Raw genomic sequence first — 24,693 nt, 5'->3', positions numbered from 1 at the left:
TATACATAACCATTTATTTCCAATATTCTTACTGTCACCTGTCTCTCTGCTCTTTGAAAATAAATGTATTCTTGTTTTCACTGGGAATACATGTAAGCGTTGTGTATTTAGAAGAGCTGTGTAGTCAGCCTTAGGACAGCAGGCCTGGTAATTCTGTAAGCGTCCAGTGGAGCAGGGGCTGGACTCTACAGTGGATGCTAGGAGGACAGGGAGATTGGGGTGCCTATTGCTAACCTGAAGAGAGAAAATGAGGCCGGCAGAAGCTTGGAGGGGAGTGTTTGTGTTGCTAGAGGCTGGTGGAGACAGAGAGCTGACACACCACAGGCACAGACAAGATTTCCTCACCCTGAGGACAGATGACAGCGAGGTGCCTCACAGCCCTGGGTACCCCAGAAAGTGTCACAATTATGACAAATAATCAGAAAAAGAAATGCTGTGAATCCACGCTGCTTCCCCCCACGGCAAACCATTTCTCTGCCACAGGCCTAATGGAAAACAGATGCCCCACCTCATGGTCACAGCAGAGACACCTGCGGCCCTGAACACAGATGCTGAAGGCAAAGAGCTGAAACTGCAGAGCTCCAGACCACAGCAGTCACTGAGGAGAGAGATTAAGTTCCTCCGAACTCCCTTTGCTCACCCGGTTCTCCCAGCCCTCCAACTTAATCATGAGTGGAGCTAAATCCATGTGCCATCAGCCAGCCAGCACGTCCTGCCTGACCTGGCACCTCTTCCCACTGGCAGCAACAGGTGCAGGATCATTCAAACACAGCCATCTTCTCTGTGCCTCAGCCTGGGAGCACCGCGGGGCAGGGGCTGCTCGTTCTGACAGCCAAGCACAGTGCCCGTCCCTCACGGCTACGGGGATGGCATGTCCATCCTCCCCAGTCAGGGGAGTAATTTTAGGGAGAGATGGGAGGAGGCAGCAGTACATTTCCCTCAGCTTGTACTGGGCGGTGAGGAAGGGAAGAGGTGCGTCTGTTTAAACACAGCGTTTCTTCTCTTCTCCCCAGTTTTAAACCTCCATCCGGAGGGGAGAAGGAAGGCTCATAGGGTGGGGAGCACAGGGGAGTCTGAGTTTGCTGCTTAGTCCAAGAGCACTCTCTGCCCCCCTTGCTGCTGAACAGCTGCTGTCCACGTGTCCACAGGTTTGTTTATTCTTCTTTCTCTAGGTTCTGTTTCCTACTGTACAGCAGTTGGAATGATGAATTCTGGAGGGTGCTTTCCTTATAGCACAGTCAGGGCCTGGGATCTAACCCCTATTTCCTGGTTAAAGCTGGTAAGGTAAGTTTGAGGGATAAGAGACCCCAGATACCATACTGATAGGCACCTTGGAAACAGACTGGATTAGGTTCTCTATGGAGACCGCAGAGGAGAGATCCTCGGGTGCTTCTAATCTAAAAGCTAGTGCAGTGCCTGTTCAGGTGAATCCCAGGTGTGCGTATGGCCCATGGAGACCCCTGGCCTGTGTCCTACCAAAAGCTCCTCTAGACATGCCTGCTAGTTTGGAACTGCCTTAGGACTATTTGTGTAGATACTCTCCAGTTCCCTCCACCCCCACTTTCAGCACCACGGAGAGCTCCACATCCCTAGGGAAGGCACAGGGTGCTGTTGCTGGTCACACCCCTGCAGCACAGAGGTTTGCAGGAGAGCTCCTGAGGGGGAATTACCTCGGTGCTAGGCAGCCATTTACTCCTTCCTGGAAGGCACTGTAGGGCATACCGGAGAGATGGCAGCAAGGGGCACCGCAGGGGAAATGGTTTAAAGTGCTACAGTGCACATTTAACCTGGCCTGGACACAGCCATGCAGTACAGACTGTATAGGGGCAATCCTGCCCTGTCTGGGAGAAATGAAGTGGATCGGACCTGACATACACCAGAGTCCCCACAGGTAAGGGGTGCACAGGGGTTAACCAGGGTCAAGTTCACGTACTGTGGCAATAGGTGCAGCTAACCTGGGCTGGGCGATAGAGCAAAAACCCAGCTCTTCTCCCCAGACTCCACACAAAACTTTCCAGGAGGCCTGCAAAAGTTCAACTGTTCTTTCATTCTCCCAGGGCCAGCATGAGATGGGCTGAAATTCCTCCTGGGAAAGGTTGGCCTTGAGGTGTCTTTGGCCCAGCCTGGCAGGCCCAGGAGGTTCTGAGAATGCAGATCAGCAGCTGACTGACCAGAAGCGGATCTTCCTATGAATGATTTGAGATTCACCCCACACTAGCACCAATCCCGTGCAGGTGCATTTCAAATAAATGCCCCACAGGATGGGTGACCACGTTCAGAGGTTTCACAGGTAGCACAGACTCAGGGGCTCCTGCCACACTTGAAAATGCCCAGACTTTCTGCTGCTTTCACAACAAACCCAGCTAAGCCTCTTCCTTGGCACCCTGAGCCCTCTGCCACCAAACCAGAAGGGGACGGGACTTCCTCCTGGCAAACACGGCAAGCGGTCCAGCTGAGTCTCTCACCTCCCGAACGTTCCTTGATCCCGACTCCCTGAAGGAAGGTTTGCAGCGGAAATTTATCTGCAGATTTAACACACACAAGGGAAACATCAGTGAAACCATCTGCTAAAACCTACTGGAGTCGAGTTCAATGTGGCAGGCTTGGGAGCTTCCTGGGACATTTGATGCTTATCCGGGATCCTCATCCAACCCCCTACCGAAGGGGCAATTCACCAGCCCTTGGGGCTAAAATGCCAGGAGATCTGCTAGAAGTCTGTTTCCTCACTAATGTCCCCTCAGGAGGCACCTGCCTGTCATGACAATGGCTAACCAAAGCACAGGGGACTCAGCGCTGGCCCCATGCTGAATGTTGCCCAGGTAAGGGGTAACCAGCTCGTCAGGCCCAGGAGCGGCCTGTGTTGGGCTTTACTCACTTTCTCCAGCTGTTCTATGCAGGGCGTATGCACTACGATTTTGCAGGCTGCACACTTGCGTCTGGTCAGAGGTTTCTGCTGAAAAAGGGAAAAGCCCCTATGTTAACATCAGTATTTATTTACATTCAGGAAGCCTTGGAGCGCCACTCACTCCTCCTCCACTCCCAGCAGGGCACTCCTGAGAGCGAGCAGCTCAGTACTCTGCAGGATGGGAAGCCATAAGGAACAAATATACCCTTAAGATCACCGCAGGTAAAAACCTTGTCCCTTGATTTAAATGCCCCACCCCCAGCCTGCCTCAGCTCTGCCCTGGGGCAAGAGGTGAAGGCAGTCTCCATTGGCCAATCAGTCCTCAATCTCTTTTGACACTGGCACCAGGCAGCCAATCACTGCCATCTGTGGCGGTTTTGGTGCTGCCCATCAGACCGAGACCCCAAGCTCATTTCACCCAAACCAACGAACAGCCATCGGATGGGCACCGTCCTCAGGCCCCAGATCTCACAGCTGGACGCGACCTGCACTTAGAGGGGGATGGCTGCAGCGTCTCAGAGGGCGTTGCCCCTGTGAGCGACCCAACCTGCAGTCACGTAACTGCAGGGCTTGGGCTTCCATTTCTTGGACCTTCCTTTTACTGCAAGATCCTTCCTGGAAAGTTCTGGAATTAACTTCTCTCTTGGGGCATCTGGGGTCATGACACCCCCTCACAGAAACTCTGTATCAACTCAGCCAGCTGGATCCCAGCCACAGAGATACCCAGAGGCCTTGGCGCCTGCTGCCAGCTCAGATGCAGCAACTTTCCAGATTCAAAGCAGCATTAGTAGCAGGCAGAGTCTGGAGCAGAATATTTTCCATCTCCCTCACTGGCCCCACAAGTGTTAACCCCTTCTTTGTTGGACTCCAGAATGCCTGAAAACTTCCACTGGGGTTCTCAACAAATTTTTTGGTGGGCTCAGAGTGCAGCCACCAACTCTTGCTGGTGGCTGCTCTGACAATTTTTCCTAAAATACTTGCTCAACTTTAGGAAAAACCAATAAATATGCAAATACACACGTCCAAATATCGTAAATTTATTTATGTAGGGTTTTTTTGCAGACTCAATAATAAAAATAATGTATTGTTGTCTCTATTCTTTATAAACAGAACAAACAAATAAGGTGCTTCGCCTGTTCTTGTCTTTTTTCTTTTAGATTTCTGGTTGCTTGGGGGGGTGGGGGGGGGACGACTGGCTAGCTAGGAAGTCTGCTATGAAAAGTGATATTAACAAACATACAAATATCACTTCTCACAGCAGACTTACTCAGCCCCAGCAAGCCTAGGGACAAATTAAGCCCTGGATAGGAAGGTGGGTACAGAGGCAGCAGGGGCTAGAGGTGATGACGAGGGCTAAACTTGGGACTAGAGCCTGCCACCGCGCACTCAGGGAACGGAGACTGAAGCCTCAAGCCCAGGGGATGGGGACCAGGGATGGAGCCCGAAGCCACATGGGTGGAGCACGCCACCAGCCACCCCATGGCTGAAGCCTGACCCCACCACCCCTGGGGAAAGTGGGTAACTCACATTGGCTGTCTACTCCTCCAGCTTGTATCTCCCCAGAAGGGGGGAAAGGCCCAACCACCGATGGCAGCCCTAGGGGAGGGGCTGCTACCCACCCACCCTCCCCATCAGGCTGTGGCTGCAAGAAAAGACCATGGTGGCTGCATTTGAGAAATGCCCCCAGGCTACTTAGTGCAGAAAGGGATACCCAGGTTTTTCCACTAGGTGGCACTGCAGTCTTGTATATTGACCAAGCCGAGCTGACAACGGGGTCACTGTGCCTGACTTACCAGCATCTTGGCCACACAGTTCTGTTCCCCCACATAGCAGAAATCCCCAGAGCCGCTGGTCTCAAACCAGATGTGCTCCCCGTAGATTGCAGTTTCCTGGAAGGCACAAGAGATACGCTGCACTTCTCCAATGGGCCACAAGAGTCCCCACACTGCCTAACCTTGGATCCCAGCAGTCACCTCCAACATGATGAATATCCCAGACCCACAAATACACTGTGCTATGTTACAGTCAGCTGGAGGGCGCCTATGGGGCACCCCTGTGATCGCAGGCTGCACAGAGGCCCCACTCTCCAGAGCGATGGCACATGCAGGAAACCTGCCCAAAGCTCCCACCGTGGCCCAGATCTGTCAGAAATGGAAAAGTACAGCCTGTAGGATACTATCCCATCTAGCTGTAAACAATGGGGCTGTCCGGGAAAGGATTCTCCTGGGCAAATTCACCCCATTGCTAGGGAGTTTTCCTGAGATTCAGTTTATATTTTCCCCTTACTTCCCGTCACATGCTCCGACCCAGTGTCCCATCCAGAGGTCTGCACCCCTCACTCCGTTATTGGCAGACTGTCATGTCCCCACTCACTCATTGCTGAGCTCAACTGGACACCTCTCTCCTCACAGGTCAATCCCTTCAGTGCCCTGACTGTTTCTGCCCTTCACGGTGTTCCAGGTGAGAAGCATCCTTTCTCAGCTTCCAAACACAAGGCCTCTGGGGACGAGGGGCCCAGAGCAGAAGGCACTATCCCAGCTAGGTCTCCCCACAGTTGTAGAGAGGGATTGTCCCCACCCTACGCCAGGACGAGGCCTCTGAAGGCCTCACAATGGGTTCAGCTTTGCCTGTGCAGAACAGGAGGTGGAGCAGAGGTGCTTGTGCATCTCCGAAAAGAAGAGCAGTGCCTCCCACCACTCCCCGAGTCTCCATTCCCAGGTGCAGAATGGATGGCTGTGTAGTACCAGTGGGGAATGAGAGTGAATGCACTGTCCATTTTCCCCAGCATCAAGGTGCTTTACCCAGCAACATCAGAAAGCACCAGCTGCTAGTCACAAGGCTACACGTGTCAAAACTGGAGCCACCTGGTACAGCCTCATAGCCCTCCTCCTGGGAATGGCGACAACTCGAGTGCAGCCGCTGTAACATCAGAGAGTCCCTTCCCAAGCGCCAAGGAAAATTAAAGTCAACCTACACTCCAGTCCACAGTGCTGCGGATCTGCCTCTCTGATTCACTCCTCAGGGCTAGTGTGGGGTTCGGCTGGGCTACCATGTGCTGGAGGCCGGACTTGGCGATGGCTTTCCTGGAAGAAAGAGGGAGGGGTGGCTATAAAAACAGGCAGGAACATAGATACACGCAAGACATCATGAGCCCTTCAGAAGGAAGGGAATGGTAAGGGGTGGCAGAGCATCATTTGTTAGTATCACTCAAAGCCAGAAACCTGGCTGAGGCTGAATTCACTATAACGACAGGCTGGGCAATACCCACCCTCCCAGCATACGCCATGAGGATGAGCCAGTGAAGGGTTCCCTGCAGTGGTGAGATGTAGGGTCTCACAAGCCACACCTACACAGTATGCCCCTCTAGCGGTGGCTGGGCCACAGAGCGGCTTGGGAGTCTGCTAGAGCCCTTGAGCTACAGAGCTGGGTTTTGCCCAGACAGTAGATGCTCATGTTTTTAGATCCAGAGGCCCTGAGGGTTGATGCCCCACTCAGGAGCGTCACATTACATACAAAAAGCTTCAGACTTGACCTGGTGGGAGTAGCCCCTCTTCCCAAAGACGGGTGAAGGTCACAAGGGTGGGGACTCTTTCTGAAGACACAGACATCCCAGAGATGCCCCCTCTCACTTGAATGTCACAAATGGACAGAGAATCAAGAGCCAGCAGAAGTGGGGCAGAGTGCGGTGAGAAGTGGGGGAAGCAGCTCCCGGCCCCTGCTCACAAGAGGCTCTCGCTGTCTCCAGGTCAACAGCCACTGGCCTGGGACCGACCACCTCAGCAAAGATTTTGACCCCTCCCACCATGGCAGTGCCATTTCCAGTAGCTGCCCAGGCAAGGAGTTGTGCAGCCTCTGAGCCCAGCAGCCAGTGGAGCCGGGCAGAGCAAGCCAACTGGAGAAACTGGACACATCCTTCCCCCATCCCAGAAACATCCCCTCTCTTCCAAAACCCTTCTCATGATCCCTTATTCACGCCTGCACCTGGCGCCAGCAGTTGGGAGAAGCCAGCAAGCACAGGGGTACTGCCAACAGCCTGAAAGCAAACTCAGCAGCCAGTCAGACACACACAGATGGACAAGAGGCTGAGTGGCCTTTGATCAGTGGTGAAGGAAATGGAGACACCGACTCCCTGGCCTCTCCTAGTCCACAAACATACCGAGCACATGGGTGGGAGCTGCAGCTAGGCCTGGCAGAGGGTCCTGTGCTAGCCCCTTCCCTCATCCTACCCTGAGGCCCTATGCAGACCCTCCAGCTCCCTCTCCCCACCCCCTCCACTTGCCCTGATCCAGAGGGGTTTGGGACTCCATGCCAATGCATCAGCCATGCCCTCATTTTCCCTACCCCAAGCCAGACAAGCTAGATACCCTGTGCCAATCTCTGCTCCCTTCAATACTGCCCCAGCCATGGCCTGGACTATCCCTCTGAATCTCCCCTCTCCCCTGCCACTTGGGAACACCATACATACAGCAGCTGGGGGCTCCAGGCTTTAGGGAAGGCACTGGCATAGTTGCCATAGGCAGGCTCCACTCCCAAGCATTCATATATGGCTTCTGATGGCCGCCTGGCTCTAGGAGGAACCTTCCATCTTTTGGCAGCCAGCCGCGCTCTGCATGGTGGAAGCCGAGCGCCTGGCCTGGGGCTCTCCCCTGAGAGCCGTGGCTGGCTGAGGCGTCGGTAATACCCCTGCAGCCCGCAGGCTGCCTTGCTGTACACAAACTCTGCAGGTAGGAGGTGGGTGGAGTGGTGGTGCAGGCAGCCTTGAGCTTGCAGGAGAGACCTCATGCTGATAGGGTGCAGGGCAGGGCGCCTGCTCCTTGGGGGAAGCGTGGCCTGCAGCTCACGCCGATCCAACCTGGCTCCTGAGGCGACAGTCTCCTCCCTGCCACAGCCCTCCTTTAGCTCCTCCCAGGGCGACTCGGATCCAGAGCCTTCGGCACAGGCCATCCGCCTCCCTTCCTCTGCCTCGCTCACTTGGATGAGGCTGGCCAGCAGCATGGAGGGGCCCATGAGTTGGGTATCAATGGTGCGCACCTGGCCCCCACGCTTCTTCTGGACAGCAAACCTGGGGCTGAGGTGGGGCGGGGTGGTGCTGGAGCGTCGCCGGGGGCTCAGGCTGCCCTTGTCTGGGGAGCCCAGGCAGGAAACGCTCTGCAGCTGGGTACTGGACCTGCGGCGGCACTGTGCCAGGGAGGCCGAGGGCATGCCCACCATGGAGCGCCGCCTGGCTTTGCCAGTGGGCACTGACACAACGCTGGCATGCTGGAAACCCAACGACGACACCTTCCTCCTGAAGTGCCTTTTAAAAAAGGTGTCCATAGTGACTGGGGGTGCCCCGAACAGTGGCTGTTAACACAGAAACCAGCAATTAAAGGGGGAGGGGCTCTCATCAAACCACCTACAAGGTCTTCAACTCTTTGCAGGGAAGAAGGATGCTATGAGGGAGCTCTGGGGGGACTCAAAGGGTACTGGTGCGAGGGACATCAGAGAGAAAGAGGAGGGGAGGGGGACACAGGGGAAGGCTAACATGCGGTACTGCTGCCAGGAGACCTATACTGGATACTACAACATTAGAGGCCGATGCAGGGCAAGGAAACCCCTGTGCAAGGCAAAAAGGAGAAGTGGGATGGTGTGAAGCCTGAAGGGCTTGTCTGGTGGCTCAGGAGTTGGTCATGAGTGATGAGGCAGAACACCTGGATTTGGGGACTTCCCATAATGGACCAACTGGCAGATCGGAGACGAGTCCCAACCCTGCACCTGAGGACAGCTAGGAGCAGTTCTCTCCATGCAGGAGACACCAGCATGGATTTGCAGCCAGCCTCTGCCTTCCAAGGCAGCTGGGGGTGGGAATGCTGTGGAGGCACCATACTCAGCCCGACCGTGGGGTGTACAACATTGCTCCCTACCTGCCAATACACAGAGCCCCTCAAGGATGCTTCAATTTCACCCCCCGCCCCCCGAGCTTGGGTATGATCTGGCCTCCATCTGGGTTACAGGGTCCCTGCAGAGACGAGTGCCATCCATTCTGCCCGGGGAGGGAGCAGAGCTGGGACCAAACCAAAGAGGCACAGCTCCAGCATCATGGTCCAGTTCTGGGAAGGGGTCAGGACTGCAGATCCCAGCCCTTCCGCTGAACAGTGAATGGATTCTAAGCCCCCGCTCGTCTTGACTACTAAAAAAAGTGCATGTCTGATGGTGCTGGAAAAGGACGCAAGCAGGAAGGAGTCTGCACAAGGGGACCCCGAACTCCAACCAAGTCTCCTGGTTAATAACAGCAGAACAGTGTATGCTCCTGCAGCAGCTTTCCACAGAGTGAGATCCACAGCACCCTCTTGAGTACAGGACTCCAACCTCAGACCTAACCGAGCAGAGTCACGACATCCCTGGGGAGTCTGGGCCCGGGTGCAAACTCAGTCCACCACTTGCTGGTTAAAAGGACACCTGTGGGCAGTTGTGCAATGATGGAGCACCTCAGTGAGAGTCACAGTGCCACTCTGCAGACAAGTGCTTTGCCCTGGTCTACGCTTAAAAGTTTTCTCCACGTAGCTGTGAAAAATTCCTGTCCCTGAGCACTGTAACCATACCAAGCCACCCCCAGTGCAGATGCTCTAAGGTCAATGGAAGAACACTTCTGTCGCCCTAGCCACCGCCACTCAGGGAGGTGGATTACCTACAGTGCCAGAAAGACCTCTTCAGTTGCTCTGGGAAGTGTCTACACTATGGCACTACAGCGACAAAGATACAGCACCGTAGCTGTGCTGCTGCAGCACCTGCAGTGTAGGCACGGCCTTAAAGAGATGCAGCCACTAAACACCACTCGTCCCTTGGGTTAGGAACCAAGCACCTGATGCACTTGTCCCCACTGAGACGGTTTCTATGCCTTTCCCAGCGTGCTGAGCTGGGCAGGGTTACTCTCTGCTGCTAGTTTCCTCTGTATCCTGCTTCCATCACCATGGGAGCTGGCTTCTGAGGCGCCCTCTCTTGTGCTCTAGTTCTCCCTTTCTATGTCTCAGTGACTAGCCCAGGCTGCTACTGATCTCCTGGTTCCCAGCACTGGAAGGAGTTGAAGGATCACACTGTTTAAACGCAAATGCCCTGTCAGCACTGAGTTTACAGCCAGTTCCTAGAACCATTTCTCTGCAGAGAACTTTAGGTAAAAAATGGAACTGACATATTTTAAAGCCAGGTGTAAATGTTGGACTTGGCTCTGCTGAGAGGCGATTCCCTTTAAACCAAACTGACATTCGCCTACATTCTCACTTGAGGATGAGGTAACATGCTGAGCATGGCACAGGATGCTTTCAGGGCAGGTATCTGGGAGCTCCCTGCTCCAGTATTTCCCATAGTCTGCAGGAGAACAGTCTGTGCACATCCCAAGGGTGCATGAAGACAGCTCCCCCCAGGGAGATCTTGGGAAGATGCCCCTCTTCGCCCACTACTCCATTTCCTCCCTCTCCTGCCACCCCCATCAAGGTTTCTACTCGTAAATTCTAAGTGCTGACATTTCAGACATTACAAAATTCTAAACATATCAGATCTAAGCACTCAGAGTTTACAAGTAGAAACTAACAATAAATGTAGGGCAGAAGGTGCCTGCCTAGGACTTGAAGAGAATAGAGACTGGCTAAGAGACTTGGAGCAGTGCTGGGAAAATAATCGTTATCTGCTCAAAACCTCACTCTTCTGCTGGAGAGAGCTTTAAATGACTCTCAAGCTCTCTCTGCCCAGTACTGTCAGGTTGCCAAGATACTGCAGCTGCAGGAGAAAAGCTTTGAACAGCAGATGGAGAAGGCTTCAGCACTGGTTAAAACACTCTGCCTGATGGGCACATTTTTAAATGCAGGCGATGTTATTTGGCCAGATCCACACTCCCATTCTTCAGCTAGCAATTCTGTTCTGCCTTTCCAACCGTCACAGTTTCCAGCCATGTGTCCTCAGCCTCCATCTATTTCTTCTAGCCTTAATCTCAGCTATACAGGGTTGGCTCTTGGAGTCCTCCTTCTCCATTCCACTGTCTTGAAGTTTCTTGGCAAGGCTACAGCTAATGAAATCCTTTTGTATGACATGCATCCACTTAGGTTTAGGTTTTCTAACCCTTCTCTTACCCTCCACTTCTAAGTTTAACACCCTGTTTCCTATATATTCTTCCAATCTTCTTTTCACATGCCCATACCTAAGCCTCAACTCCCTCAGCATCTCTATAAGTGGTACCACTTTCACACTTCCCTTAATTTGTTCATTCCAAACATGGTCCACCCGTATAACTCCAAGAATGCACCTTAATAATTTAATTTTCACTACATTCAATATGTGCCCCTTTCTCTTCCTCAGTCCCCAGCATTCAGAGCCATACAAAAGTGAAGGCCTAATTACGGTCTTGTAGATTTAAGGGTATGTCTACACTACGTGCCGGATCGGCAGGCAGCTATCGATCCAGCAGGGGTCCATTTATCGCATCTACTCTAGATGCGATAAATCGATCCCTGAGAGCTCTCCTGTCGACTCCTGTACTCCACCGCCACAAGAGGCGCAGGCGGAGTCGACGGGGGAGCGGTAGCAGTTGACTCACTGCGGTGAAGACACCACAGTAAGTTGATCTAAGTACATTGACTTCAGCTACGTTATTCACTTAGCTGAAGTTGTGTAATTTAGATAGATTCCCGCCCACTCCACCCCCCAGTGTAGACCAGGGCTTACTTTTCAATTTGATAGGCACTCTCCTATCATAAACCACTCCGCTCACTTCTCTCCAGTTAGTCCATACCTTTCCTGTTCTGCTTATGAATTCATTGTTGAGTTCACTATTACCCTGTACTATCCAACCTACGCACTTGAACCTCTGTGCCTTTGATAGTGGCTGGCCCCAGAGACTTACAGTCTCATTGTCTTCCTTTCACGTCTAATCAAATCTACAGACACACACACAGTTTTATTTCTGCTGATTTTCATGCCATTTCTTTTAAGTACGCATCTCCATCTTCTTCCACGTACGAGCACATTGTCTGCAAAAACATGCACCTGGGTGTTTTCTGTAAGCGCATCAAGCACCAAGGCAAACAAAAAGGGGGTCAGTAATGAGCCTTGACACATTCCTGTTCTTACTAGAAACTGTACAGTTTCTCCACGTGGCCTTTTAACTGTGGTTACACCACCCTCATAAATGCCCTGGACAAGTCTCAGAGTAACAGCCGTGTTAGTCTGTATTCGCAAAAAGAAAAGGAGTACTTGTGGCACCTTAGAGACTAACCAATTTATTAGAGCATGAGCTTTCGTGAGCTACAGCTCACTTCCTCAGATGCATATCGTGGAAACTGCAGCAGGCTTTATATATACACAGAGAATATGAAACAATACCTCCTCCCACCCCACTGTCCTGCTGGTAATAGCTTATCTAAAGTGATCATCAGGTGGGCCATGGGATTTGTGCTGGAAATGGCCCACCTGACGATCACTTTAGATAAGCTATTACCAGCAGGACAGTGGGGTGGGAGGAGGTATTGGTTCATATTCTCTGTGTATATATAAAGCCTGCTGCAGTTTACACGATATGCATCTGAGGAAGTGAGCTGTAGCTCACGAAAGCTTATGCTCTAATAAATTGGTTAGTCTCTAAGGTGCCACAAGTACTCCTTTTCTTTCTGGACAAGTCTGATATAGTCGTCAGGTATCTGCTTCATTCTCATACCACCAGACAACCTCTCTCGAAACACGGTCATAAGCCTTCTTAAGATCCACGAATACCAGGTGCAACGTTTTCCTCTTTTTTCTATATTTTTCCACAGCAATCTTAATGCAAAGATAGCATCCACTGGTGACTTGCCTGTCACAAATCCAAACTGATTGTCACTGACCTTTACTTTTCTTCATTGTCTCTTACCAATAACTTTCTCCAAGATCTTCATCGTGTGACTCATGAGTTTAATGCTGCCGTAGTTACCACAGTCCTGATAAGTAAGGTAGTGAGCATATGATTAATTCCTCCTTCCCCCTCTGCCTGGCATATGGTACGTAAAAATCCCAGAACTGTAATTTTAAACTAAGTATCATTACACTACAGTAGCATAGTGCTGGAAGGTGGGAGGCATGATTGTGCACTGCAGAGGTCTTTGAAGTTCTAGCATGGGTGTCTTGTGGGCTACAGTCCTGCTAAATCGAAAGTGAACATGAAAGGCTTTGTCTAGATGGCAGATTTTCCGATATTCTCCTACCATTGCACTAGCATCATGCAGCTCCACCACAGTGAGCAACAGTGACAGGGCTAACGCAAGCTGGCCAACGGAACTTTAACCACCAAGTCATCTAGAACAGCTCTGAGCAGCCTTACAGAGTTGCTCGCGCACTGGTACATGGGCACACTCAGGGTCATGCTGGTGGTACACTAAATGCCTGGATGCTGCTATTGTGGTGGGTGGGAATGACTTGTCTCAACACCATTTCTTTCCTTTTTCAGGTTTACATTCTTGAGAGCAAATACACTTGAGCAATCTGAACTCTGAGCTAAATGGTTTTGTACGGTACTTTACTACGGCTCCTTCTATCTGGAAGAGTCCCAAAATGCTACATCCAGTTCACACAAGAATCGCGTTACTTACTGTCGGGCTGGGACACACATGGCAGCTATTTAACAGCTGCACAGCAATGCTACACAACATCTTAGATCCAAGAGGGAAGAAGAAATAAACCCGTGTCCAGTGGAAACTGCAGGGAATTTTAGAGCAGGTTGGCAGAACAAAAGCAATCTTCCAAACCACATCATGGGATCTTTTAGGGCCTACTTGGGTTTGTCTACACAGCATTTTTTTGAGTGTGCAGGGGTGAGTCCCCCCAGCCCGGGTTGACAGACTCCGGCTAGTCAGGCTTGTGCTCTAAAACTAGCCGTGTAGTCAGTGCTTTGGAGTCGCGACTCGGGCTGGAGCTCAGGCTCTGAAGCCCAACCCTGTCACTAGGCTTTAGAGCCCAAGCTCCAGCCAAAACGGCGATTTCAAAGCACCAGCTGCCCAGCTAGTTTTAGACTACTAGTGCGAGCCCTGCTAGCCCAAATCTATCAGCCTGGGCTGGGAGGCTTGCTCCAAAATATGTAGACATATCTTGGAGGGCCAGGACTAATGTGCTTTGGCAGTGCTGTAGGAGGGGAGGACAAGCAAGGGGGTGCCACAGCCCAGGTTTGAGGGGCAGAGCTGTGTGCAGAGCCCAGACCTGGAAGACGACTGCATGTTGGGATCAAGGGGCATGCACAGAGCTGCGAGAGACCCCACAACAGCCATTTGTCTTAGCCTTTCAGATTTCTATGCTCTTGCTGTGATTTGGAAGCTTTTTAAAATATCATTTGATGGTAAGATGGGAAGGAATGTTCAGTGCCTGTGATTATTTCAGAGTGAACATCACTCGTGATATGTTGCACAAAAGGGCCTTGCAGAGGCAATTTGGCATTCACGGGGGGGGGGGGGGTGAGGGAAGAGAAATAATGTTGCATACTTGAGGGCCTTGGCTCTTGTCACAAGCAGCTTTATAATCCCTCTGTACTCACAATGTGGTAGCTTTGATCTGCTAATGAACTGCAATCAGGGTCATGATGAGCTTTCCTAATGGGGACCATATAACTCTGACAAGAGGCAGATGGGGCCCCAGCATAATAAACAGGCTGGCAAAGTCATGGAGGCACGGTCCTCTGGCTCCTATAGCTGGAAGAGACCATGAATAAAGTAACCTTGGAAAGAGCCTTTTCCCCCAGGCAACACACCTCCACGGTCCCACCCTTGGGAGTTTCCTGCCCAGGTTTAGTTTGCACAAAGAGAAGCGGCTGCAGATTCAGAGCCCCCCTACATGCAGCCTTGGGCACCAACCCTGCAGGGACAGCACTGTAGGTCAGGAGAGCCAGTGGAGGAGCACACAAGAATGCCTGGGCACTAGCAGGAAGACAATAAGGAAAGATGTCAGGAATCCTAACCATTCACCTTGGTTGCTGACCCCACTGCAGAGTCACAATTGGGGATACCCTAACAACAACACAGGTGGAGAGTGTTGTCGTCGGTCCAGTGGCAAGGTAGCCAGTTGCTGATCTACAGCCTCTCTGTGACCAAAGCAAATGGCAAGCTTTCACAGTAGCAGATGGGCCACAGGTTCTTCACCCAACATCAATCTTCTAGGCAAATGCTGCCAGTGGCCATAAAGCAGAAGGTGTTTAAAGCTTTTCCAAAGTCTCTGCATCAGCCATCTTTGATCACCACAGACCTGTGGCTAACAACAACAAATGGCTTACCAAGGCCCAGTGGAATTTTCTGAAAGCTCAGTGGAGCTTTCAAACAGAACTAGATACATCTGTCAGCAAACTGGCTGAGTTGGACTTAACATGTCCAACCAGTAAGTGACACTTACCAAATTCTCTGCAAATTAATTTGGGTAGCTGCTAATAAATTGATCCCTAGAGGCTATTGCCGACAGTATATCCCTAGGTGGTGGTCAGAGGCAATTAAGCTCTACCAGGAATTCAAATCAGCTGGTGACAAACAGGAATTCATTCAACTGCTGGATCAAACCAGATGTGATCGATGGACAGACAGGGAGTCAACTAAGATAGACTGTTCTCACTCTAGCCGGCTAGCCTGGCAAACCATCAAAAGACTTTTTGGAAATTATTCTACCCTTTGCAAAAAAGGCGTTTCCAGTCACCACAAATGCATCCCAGCTAGTGGACATACACAGAACTTGGATAAGTCTTCAGCCATGCAGTCAAAATTGAGCTTTCAGAGAGGTAGCAGGCTCCTAGTGTGGATTCAAACCAGATGGCTCCTTTTCCAAACAAAGAACTGGACTAGGCCATGAAGCTTATAAAGGTCTGGATTATATCTGTAGAGTTCCTACTTCACCTAGGCCCAAAAGCTGACTGCTTCGCCTCCTCAACTGATGTTTCCAGGATAACTGCATCTCAAAAATCTCATGCAGGGCAAAGGTCGTAGCTATTTCAAAACCAGGAAAAACACTGGAAGATCCCAAGAGCTACCAACCCATCTCTTTCCTCTGTGTCACATACTCTTTCAGTAAGCTTGTGACTCTGATGTGCACCAACGAAGTTACTGAAGTACAACTGCCCTTTGTTCAAGCTGTCTTTAGACGAGGCCAGTGTCCACAAGAGCAAGTCCACAAGAGCGTAACACAATATATCGATGATGTCTTCAAAAAGGGTATAAACAGAGATGGAAAGTGCCTGGAGAATCAGTCACTCCATCTCCTGGAGCCCAGGCATGATTGGCCCCTCCTGCACATTTTCCAGGGCTTTGCACATCTCTCTTTCCAGAAGTGCTTCCTGAGATTTAGCCTCAGTTTCCTGGTCTCCCCAATTATCCCTAGTTACATCCCTGCACATCACACGGAATGATCCCTTTACACCTTTCTCTGATTGCAGACTGCTACTTTGCTCACCCTTTAGATGTCCCTCTAGCACTGCTTGTTTGAGCTCCTCCACTTTCTCCATCTGTTCCTGGTACTGAGCTGCCCAGAACCGAATGAGATCCCAAAGTGGCATTCTACCCTACATACCCTGCCAGTCCTGGCACACCATCTTCCACCACCAAGTCTGCTGGGAGGGCAGCGCTCCAGAGGCTTAGACCAGCAGCATTCAGAATATGCTCTTGCCCTTGGGCAGTGGGTGGGTTCCTGTAGCCTCCTCCCTGCATTGTTAGTGATTTGGCAAGAATTTGTTTCAAACAGAGGGGAGGGGCAGACAGGAGGCCACAAGAACTTCCCCATCCCTGACTGCACAAAGCCAAGAGCATGGCATGAATGTTTTGAATAGCTACAGCAATAGTAAATCAGCAGTCTGCTAGAAGGGTAACAGGATGCCAAGGCTGGCAGGGTGTGTAAAAGGCCCTTTCTGGTTTGCTAGATGGGGTTTTTCCTCTGTCAAGATCTGCCAGCCTCCTCAGCTCAGGAAAACACAGAAAGTATGAGCGCTATTAATAGCCCTCACTGCATAACAGAGACCTTCTGGGATCTGCTGTGTCCTTGCAATCAGGATGCTGAGGGGACCAGGGGCACAGGCCTGGGAGCTCGTCCAGGGAGCGCATTAGGACTCCTGCTCAGTTCACATACCATAGCTTTCCTTCAGCTTTGGTTTCCATAGAAATCTCCTACTCCTCCACTCTCTAAGCACTGCAGGATTTAATTTTCCCATGTATGATGCTGCCTCATTTCCCATTTGCTGAGATCCCTACCCATCTCCCTTCCCGGCCTGGGCCATTGCAGCTCCCTCCTCCATGACTTCCCCAGCCCACACGCAGTGCTGCACAATTGGCCAGGCGCACTGGGGGAAGATTTCTTTTCCTTTCAAGTACTAGGCACTGGCCATTACCAGAGACTGGACACCAGATTAGATGAGACAACCGTCTGATGTGGTGCAGGAAAGCTGGTGTGCTTGTGACCCTGTGGTCTTACAGGTGGGAGGGTGTGCTTTCTGTGGTTTCAGGGAGACACCAAGCTTTCTGTGGTTTATTGCTAGGGAAAATCTCTGGTAAAAATAATCTGCCGCACACACAGCATCCAGTTAAACAGAGTCAGAAGCTGCCTGTGGGGGAACTTCAGCCAGAATAAGGGCCCTAGGGTAGCAGAGTCTGAAAATAATTGAGCATCAACTGACATTTCTATACACTGCTCTTGCCACCCCAGGGAACGCAAGCACTCTATTAACTTTATACTTAGGGTACAGACATCTCACACAGCACCGAAATGCACACACCTCTGGGGAAGGATGTAGCAGCAGTTTAATCACACAGAGCAACACTCCACAATGGTTTTATGACAGCAGATGAAAATCTCTGAGCTACAGGATTCTTCGACAGTTTTCACAGCAGGGACCAAAATTTAGCAGAGAGCTTGCCTCATATACACCAGCTCTCCCATCTGCTGTCACCCAGCCCCTGCTATCACTCCCATTCGCTATCAGACTGTGCATGAACAACACAACACACACAGCCCCTGCTCATGAGAGCAAGACAACAGGCCTGATATTGGGAGGTGCACGGCTCCCCTTGAAGCTCCTACTGTTCAACACCTTGATATGAGCCCTCAGCACTTTGCAGGATCAGGCCCTTAGTGAGACAACTGCCCCTCCTTATCTGCCATTTGACCCCAGCGGAAGGGCTGCTAGGACACGGAGGGCTCTGGAATACATTGGAGCTGACAGCACAGAGGTCTCAGCCCCTTCTGGGCTCCCCACCTCTACAACTGAGATGCTGAATTATTGTACAGGGAGCAGCTGCTGAGGGGGTTGGGCTCCTGGTTGTGTTTGTTTTCTATTTTAAGCTTCATTCAGTTGATGAACTGCAACAAGTGCCAATGTATGTGTGAGGAACGGGTGCAGCTGCTCACCTTCAGGCTTAGTGGCTAGTGACAGAGTGCCATGAACACATGATATACAAAAGCCCTTTGCTATCCCTCAGTCTGGCTGTGGCCCGGGCTCTCTGAGCAGTATGATCTCCCTATTTCTTGTGAAATCTAAGACAATCCTCTAGACAATCCTCGGTTCCAGTCAGTTTGACTCAGGGAACTCTGAAACCACATGAAGGGATGGGGCCCCCAGCATGCCGGTGACGTGCCTAGGAACAGACTGGCTATTCACAGTGCAGTAAGCAGCAAATGACTTCCCCACGGCCCTGAGATCTCTGCATGTGCAGCTCACAGTGCCCAGCGAAGGCCTCTCTGCGGGTGGCACCTCAGAGACACCCAGCAGTAACCACTGAGAGACCAACTCCATCACACACTAACATGACATGTCAGCCACCTTCATCAGGGGCTCCTCCCAGCTACTCTAGACCAGTGGCTCTCAACCTTTCCAGACTATTGTGCCCCTTGCAGGAGTCTGATTTGTCTTGCATATCCCCAAGTTTCACCTCACTTAAAAACAAACTTGCTTTACAAAAATCAGACATAAAATACAAAAGTCTCACAGCCACTAGTACTGAAAAATTGCAGTCTCATTTTCACTATATAATTGTAAATTAAATCAATTGGAATATAAATATTGTACTTACCCTTCAGCGTATAGTATCTAAAGCAGAATAAACAAGTCATTGTCTGTATGACATTTTAGTTTGCACTGACTTCGCTAGTGCTTGTTGCCAGTTGTAAAACTAGGCAAATATCTAGAGTTGATGCACCCCTTGGAAGACCTCTGCTTACCCCCAGGGGTACACATACCCCTGGTTGAGATCCACTGCTCTAGACCAGAATTTTCTTTTTTCCAATGTGCGCGCAGACCGGCAGCCAATGGCTCGCGGACTGGCACCAGTCCGCAGACCACCACTTTAAGTAGCACTGCTCTAGACAACATTTCACTGGACACAGGAACCATCCTCTCTTGCTAACCATGTGTAGCCAACAGTCCATAGCTGCAGACACTGGTCATTCCCTAAATGCGTAACACTAGGCACAAGATACTCAAGCTATATCTGAAAAAAAATGCACGTGCTCCAGGGTTGTGAGCTCAGTGGGGTGGGTTCATTTCCCCTTATTCACTGTCATTATATTGCACTCAATAGCCAGGGACTGCCTTTCTGTCTGGCTCTTCCTCCCCAACCCTGTCTGTCACTCCTCCTCTTTTTCCTTACTCTTTTCCATCTCTCTCTCTTTCTTCAGGTCCCCAGACCCACCCTAGTGACCTGGTTACATCTCCCTCCCCTTCTAGTTTGCTTTCTCCAGCCTGCTCCACCTAGGAAGGAAACAGCACAGAGATAATGAGATGCTCCTGAAACAGGCAATCTTGTCACTCTCACTTTAGTGCCTAGCTCCCACCAAGAATGGAACAGACGGAAGAGCAGTGGCATGCAGCATCAGTGCAGAGGCTGCTAACTCACACGCTTTACTCCATAGGGCAGGAATTTCATGGCACAGCCAGAGGACATCCCAGTCAACAGCAGCCCAGTTCAGTGAAAGGGCTATACTACAGAATTACTTCTGACTCGGAAGCCCAGAGTAGCTTACACAGGGGTAAAGAACCAGAAAAAAAAGACAACTTTGCTGACACCTCTACTATCCCAGTTCATCATGCACCTTTATATTTTTTGTGCCAGAGGGCAGCATGCAGACTCCCAGGAAAAAAGGAGCAAGCAGCCAATAACCCTTCCACCATCAAATGCAATTGGGAGAGAAAGGCATGGTCATTACAAAATTTCCCTCCAAACCCACCTAAGGGCAAGTCAGGTGGCTACCTCCTTTCCCAGCAAACATGGAACTGACTCAGCCCACTTCCATTTGATAAATTCCTGGTCATTCCATTCTTCCTTAAATATATTAAGGCTGCCTGTCTCCCCTTGCCTCACTGCCTGAAGTCATCACATTGAATAATCCCTCCTCAAGGTCTTCTCACAAAGAGCCTCTCTCAATAAAACCCCAGATCCCTCAGCTTTGGCCTGCCAAGCACCCTCACACCTTCAAGCCTCATGTTGTAATTAAGGCTACAATTTAATCATGGGTATTTTTAGTAACAGTCATGGACAGGTCACAAGCAAGAACAAAAAATCATGGCCTGTGACCAGTCCATGACTTATACCATAAATACCCCTTGATTGAAATAGCTGAAAAACACATTAGTTGGCTGGTCCTGTTGTAACCAAGGGCAGCCGCCCTAGGGTTAACATGACCAGCTAACAAACACCCTTTTCCCAGTCAAGACAAGGCCTGGAGAGAAGCTGAGCAAACACCACTCACCCCCAAACAACCATTGCCTGCCCTCTTCAGACACCCACCCCGGCACTGCCCAGACCTGCAGGCTCTCTGACAGGCTCCCTCCTGCTCTCATGCAATAAGGATCCGACTCACAGGAGTGCTGGTAAGACCTGCTCCCTAACTCCCCCAACCCCTGCTACCAACCCCCACAACCCTACACTCCCCCAAAGCACTCTGGCCATGTCTTTACTGGTAAAGAGGTGCATTTTTACATCAAGACAGCTTTTTTGATATCAAATCCCAGTGGAAGCAAGGCATGAGTAGCTTTCACCTGGATACAGCGAATGAAGTAAACTTCAGGTGTGTGTAGGGTGGTATTGGGTTTACCTCCGCTATCTACATCAAAATAAAACCACCTGTGACTTGTCTGCATTGCGATTTTACACTGAGAGGCCTAACTCCATCTAAAAAACACAATTTTTTTTTTAAACCAGTGAACAAAGTCACACATTTTTCTGGTGAGTATAAGCCAAAAAAAAAAAAAAGTGGAGACACTAAACTGAGGCAGGGAGCTGCAGGTGACAGCAAGATGGCGACAGTTGGAGTAATAAACAGCCGTCATAGCACACTGACTGCCTAGCCATCACCGAGTGTTTTGTAGACATCAAAGCAGAAGTTAGTTTTAAGGAGGAGAATACAGGGGCTTTGCGGTTCTTTAGAGGGAGCAAGTGCAATGGGGATGGGTTACTCCTGAACGTGTGATTTCTCGCCATCCACCATTACAAGCAAAATGTCTGGACGAAGCAAAGGGTGACAACTCTCCCCACTACCCTGCACAGGAACTGAACTCTTTCATGGTTCTGTCTGTAGGACAGTGGGAGAGGGAGAGTCAGAAACAAGCTGGGAATTTTACTGACCACTTCTTGCCCCTGCCATTCTGCATGGTAGTGCCTCTGAGACTTCACAGGTAGTCTTCCCCATTGCACTCCCAAAACATACCCAGCCATCCTGACCAACTTCAGCACATGCTCCTATAAAGAGTTACCAAATAAGAACATCCTAGCTCCCCTCTTCCTAGGTGGCCCACAAGCAATGCAAGCCTCAGGCTGGCACCAAAGAGCAGAGCATTTCACAATTCCCACAGCTATACACCAACCCCAGGAGACAGAGCACAGACAGCACAGGCTGCCTCAGCCTCTCAGTGCACTCCTCTCCTCATCAGCGACACTCTTTTCACCGCTCTGCCTACAGCCCAAAGTCAGCTCTCAGCCTGCTTAAAGGGATCCCATCAAACTGACTAAGGCCCTACATTTAAGTTTTGTAAAATTAAGGGTTTGCCAATCTTAAGACCAAAGAAAATATTCCTGTGCAATATTAGATTTTTTTTTTTAAACAAAGGCCAAAGATAAAAGTGTTTTGTATGGATTTAAGCAATCCCCTATTGTGTTTGCAACACCAACACTGCAGCCTTGAGCTAGCGTGGGAGATCCATAAAGCAAAAATGACTGATCCAGTTCCATTGTCCAAGCAGAATGAAGTACAAAAACTGAGCAGGCACCAGGAGTGTGGAGGGGTAGGGATGGGGGAGGGGGGAGAAGAGAAGACCATTTGGTTTCTGTTTTAATCATCTTAGGGCAGTGGTTTTCAACCTGTGGTCCATGAATCCTGGGGGTCCACAGACTATGTCTAAGATTTCCAAAGAGGTCTGCACTTGCATCTGAAATTTTTTAGGGGTCCGCAAATGAAAAAAAGGTTGAAAACCACTGTCTTAGGGGTTACTCGAGACTCAGGAAAGGAAGGACATTAGTGTTTCTTATCTATCCAAGTGCCCTCTGCAGAATTCCATGCATAAGAGCAAAGTAAAGCATGGTGGGAGTTAGACTGGCTCCCCCGGCACCTTGGGTGCACTGCGAGGCCCGAGATGCACAGCATAAGGAAGCTAAACTGGTCCTGAGCTGATGCTCTGCAGCAGACTCCAGTATCATCCCTCAGGGCCATCCTATCTTACAGTATATACAGTTCTGGGGCTCACACACTGGGGTTTCAGCAGACTCAAACCAAGGGACACACTGTTTACAAAAAGTTTGTCCAACAGCCCAGCTGTCTGATTTGCAGCTCCCTGCCTGGGTTCCAGTGTTTTCCCCCAGCCACACAGGAGCAAGGTGGAGAAATTCCTGGCAGGGGTCCATCTGAAGGGCTGTTTGTACGCTATGACAGCTGCCTAGCATGGATACAATGACACCAGGCTAAAGGACTCAGAAGAGTATAGCTTTGCCCATAACGTTACAGCTGGACAAGGTCGTGTGTAAACAAGGGTAAGTGCTTCCCAATGGGGAAGCTGGAAAGACTAGCTGAAAGCATGCAGGGAAGGCAGCAGAGTCCTAGTCACTCAGCTACAGGCTCATGGGCAGCTGAAAACACAGAGACCCACACAAAAGCCATGGGCCTCCCTGTGACATGGCGTGGGGACAGCTCCCAGCAGAACCCCAGTACAAGGGAACTGCTCACTAATGCCAGAGAGAAGGGAGCTTCTGAGAGCCCAGGAGTCATTGTCCCATCCTCACAAACTAGTAGAGGATGAATTCCCGGTGAGATTATCAGCTCTTCAGGGCAGATCTGCGCCAGGGGCTTTTCCTGCAAACAAGAGTCCCTGGCTGCACAGAATGACTTTGTTATTTCCTGAGCCCCGTTAGCGTGCTGGGTGCATTGATGGCACACAGGCAACAACAAACCAACAGGCAGGTCGTGCAGCTAGAGACTCGTATCCCCCAGGAGACCCCTCCCTTCCTCTCCAAGGTCAATTCACACTTGTGTGCAGCAGGGTGGCACTGTGACTAAAGTTGCATGCACTGGGGGCCTCTGCTCCAAGACCCTTTGTGTCAACATGCAGGAAACTGGCAGCACAACAGGGCAGCTCTGTTCCATTCCCCAGTGAAACAGTTCAGCAAGGAGTAGGCTGAAGGGCTCAGAGTTCACCCTGGGATCTGGTTATCTCCTCCTGCCCAGGGCCTGTCCTCCCTGCCTTTTAACAAGTATGGTGGGGTGAAGTACCCGCTCAGACTATACTCACTGAGCCAGAGATTTACCCCCTTCTCCAAAGCCCTCACTTCCTCCCCCAACACCACATAAACGGAAGACACAAAACTAAGGGAAAGGAGAAAGGGGAAAAGGTGGGAAAAGCCCTTGTGACCTGATCCGATGCAGCGGAGCCGAGTTCCTGTAGGTGAAGAGCCCGCGGTAGTGGCAGAGGAGGAGCAGACCCAGCCCTGCACAGATTAAGTCCTAGTTTGGAGAGCGAGGGCTCTGTTTATCCCTCCGCCTCCTCCCCACGCTGAAAACAGTGACAGCGCTTGTTAAAATAACTGACTGTACTTCCTCTTCGAGCAGCCCTGAAGGCAGGCTCTCCCAGGGGGAGGAGTGCGGGGGGAAGAGACTCTCGCTGCCTCTCAACTCTCAGACACCCCAGCGCACACACCTGAGTGCAATGAGACTTTATTGGTCTGACAAACTCAAGTGTAAGAGAACGAGCTCTCAGCTGCTCTGTGTCCGAGATGGGGACAATCTGCCTGGGACAGAACTTCATCCTATGTTCAAGGTACCCCCACCCCATTCATGACCACTGTCATTAGTGTCTATTCACGACACAATGGCAGGCTGCCGTGTATTCCAAACCTCTCCCCCAAACACTCACGGACACAGCAAAAGGTTGCAGGCAGCCCAATACCAACTCAAATAACTGTCCTCATTTCCCCAGTCACCCCTCGGCTCTCCCTCCCATGTGTCCCTGCCATTCAGCCAGGGCAAGGACATGCCCGGAGCCAGTCACTCCAGCAAACGTCACCCTTCCAACTCATTTCCTTCCCTTTGTTAACAGCTTCTCTAGATAAATAGATTTAGTGACAGTGGCTCCCACTTACAGGGACACTCCATTCTTCGGGAGGGATGCAACCCCGGCACACAGTGACGTATTGCCTTCTCTGTGTGCAATGACATTGCTGTTGCATTCAGATGTGATTTTATGGAGTAACCCCAATCCAACCCCCTGCCTGCTCCAGGCACCACCCTGGGCTGGAGGCTGGCCGAGAGCAGGGAACTAACTCCCTGTTGGACAGTCCCTGCCTGGCCTCCTTGCA

The 24,693-nt window shown here is 50.9% G+C and overlaps 1 protein-coding gene across 19 annotated transcripts in view; it reads right to left on the bottom strand.

The window, feature by feature from the left end:
* DGKZ (diacylglycerol kinase zeta) overlaps positions 1-24,693 on the bottom strand; it is an 89,882-nt gene that overhangs the window by 32,417 nt on the left and 32,772 nt on the right. For 7 of the 19 annotated variants that reach the window (XM_073348186.2, XM_073348181.2, XM_073348180.2 and 4 more), the window contains 4 exons: positions 5,880-5,988; positions 4,699-4,794; positions 2,876-2,953; positions 2,466-2,522 (listed from right to left, as the gene is read on the bottom strand). In XM_073348186.2, the coding sequence (XP_073204287.1) occupies positions 2,466-2,522; positions 2,876-2,953; positions 4,699-4,794; positions 5,880-5,988 (340 nt within the window). Of the gene's footprint in view, positions 1-2,465; positions 2,523-2,875; positions 2,954-4,698; positions 4,795-5,879; positions 5,989-7,370; positions 8,290-24,693 lie in introns of those variants that run through there. The other 12 variants (XM_073348178.2, XM_073348173.2, XM_073348185.2 and 9 more) reach the window with 10 other exon arrangements.

Source organism: Lepidochelys kempii, chromosome 6 (genome assembly GCF_965140285.1).
Source record: "Lepidochelys kempii isolate rLepKem1 chromosome 6, rLepKem1.hap1, whole genome shotgun sequence".
NCBI classification, from domain to species: Eukaryota; Metazoa; Chordata; order Testudines; family Cheloniidae; genus Lepidochelys; species Lepidochelys kempii.
Note: the sequence above shows the minus strand (reverse complement) of the source record. Positions and strands in the feature narration are given on the sequence as shown.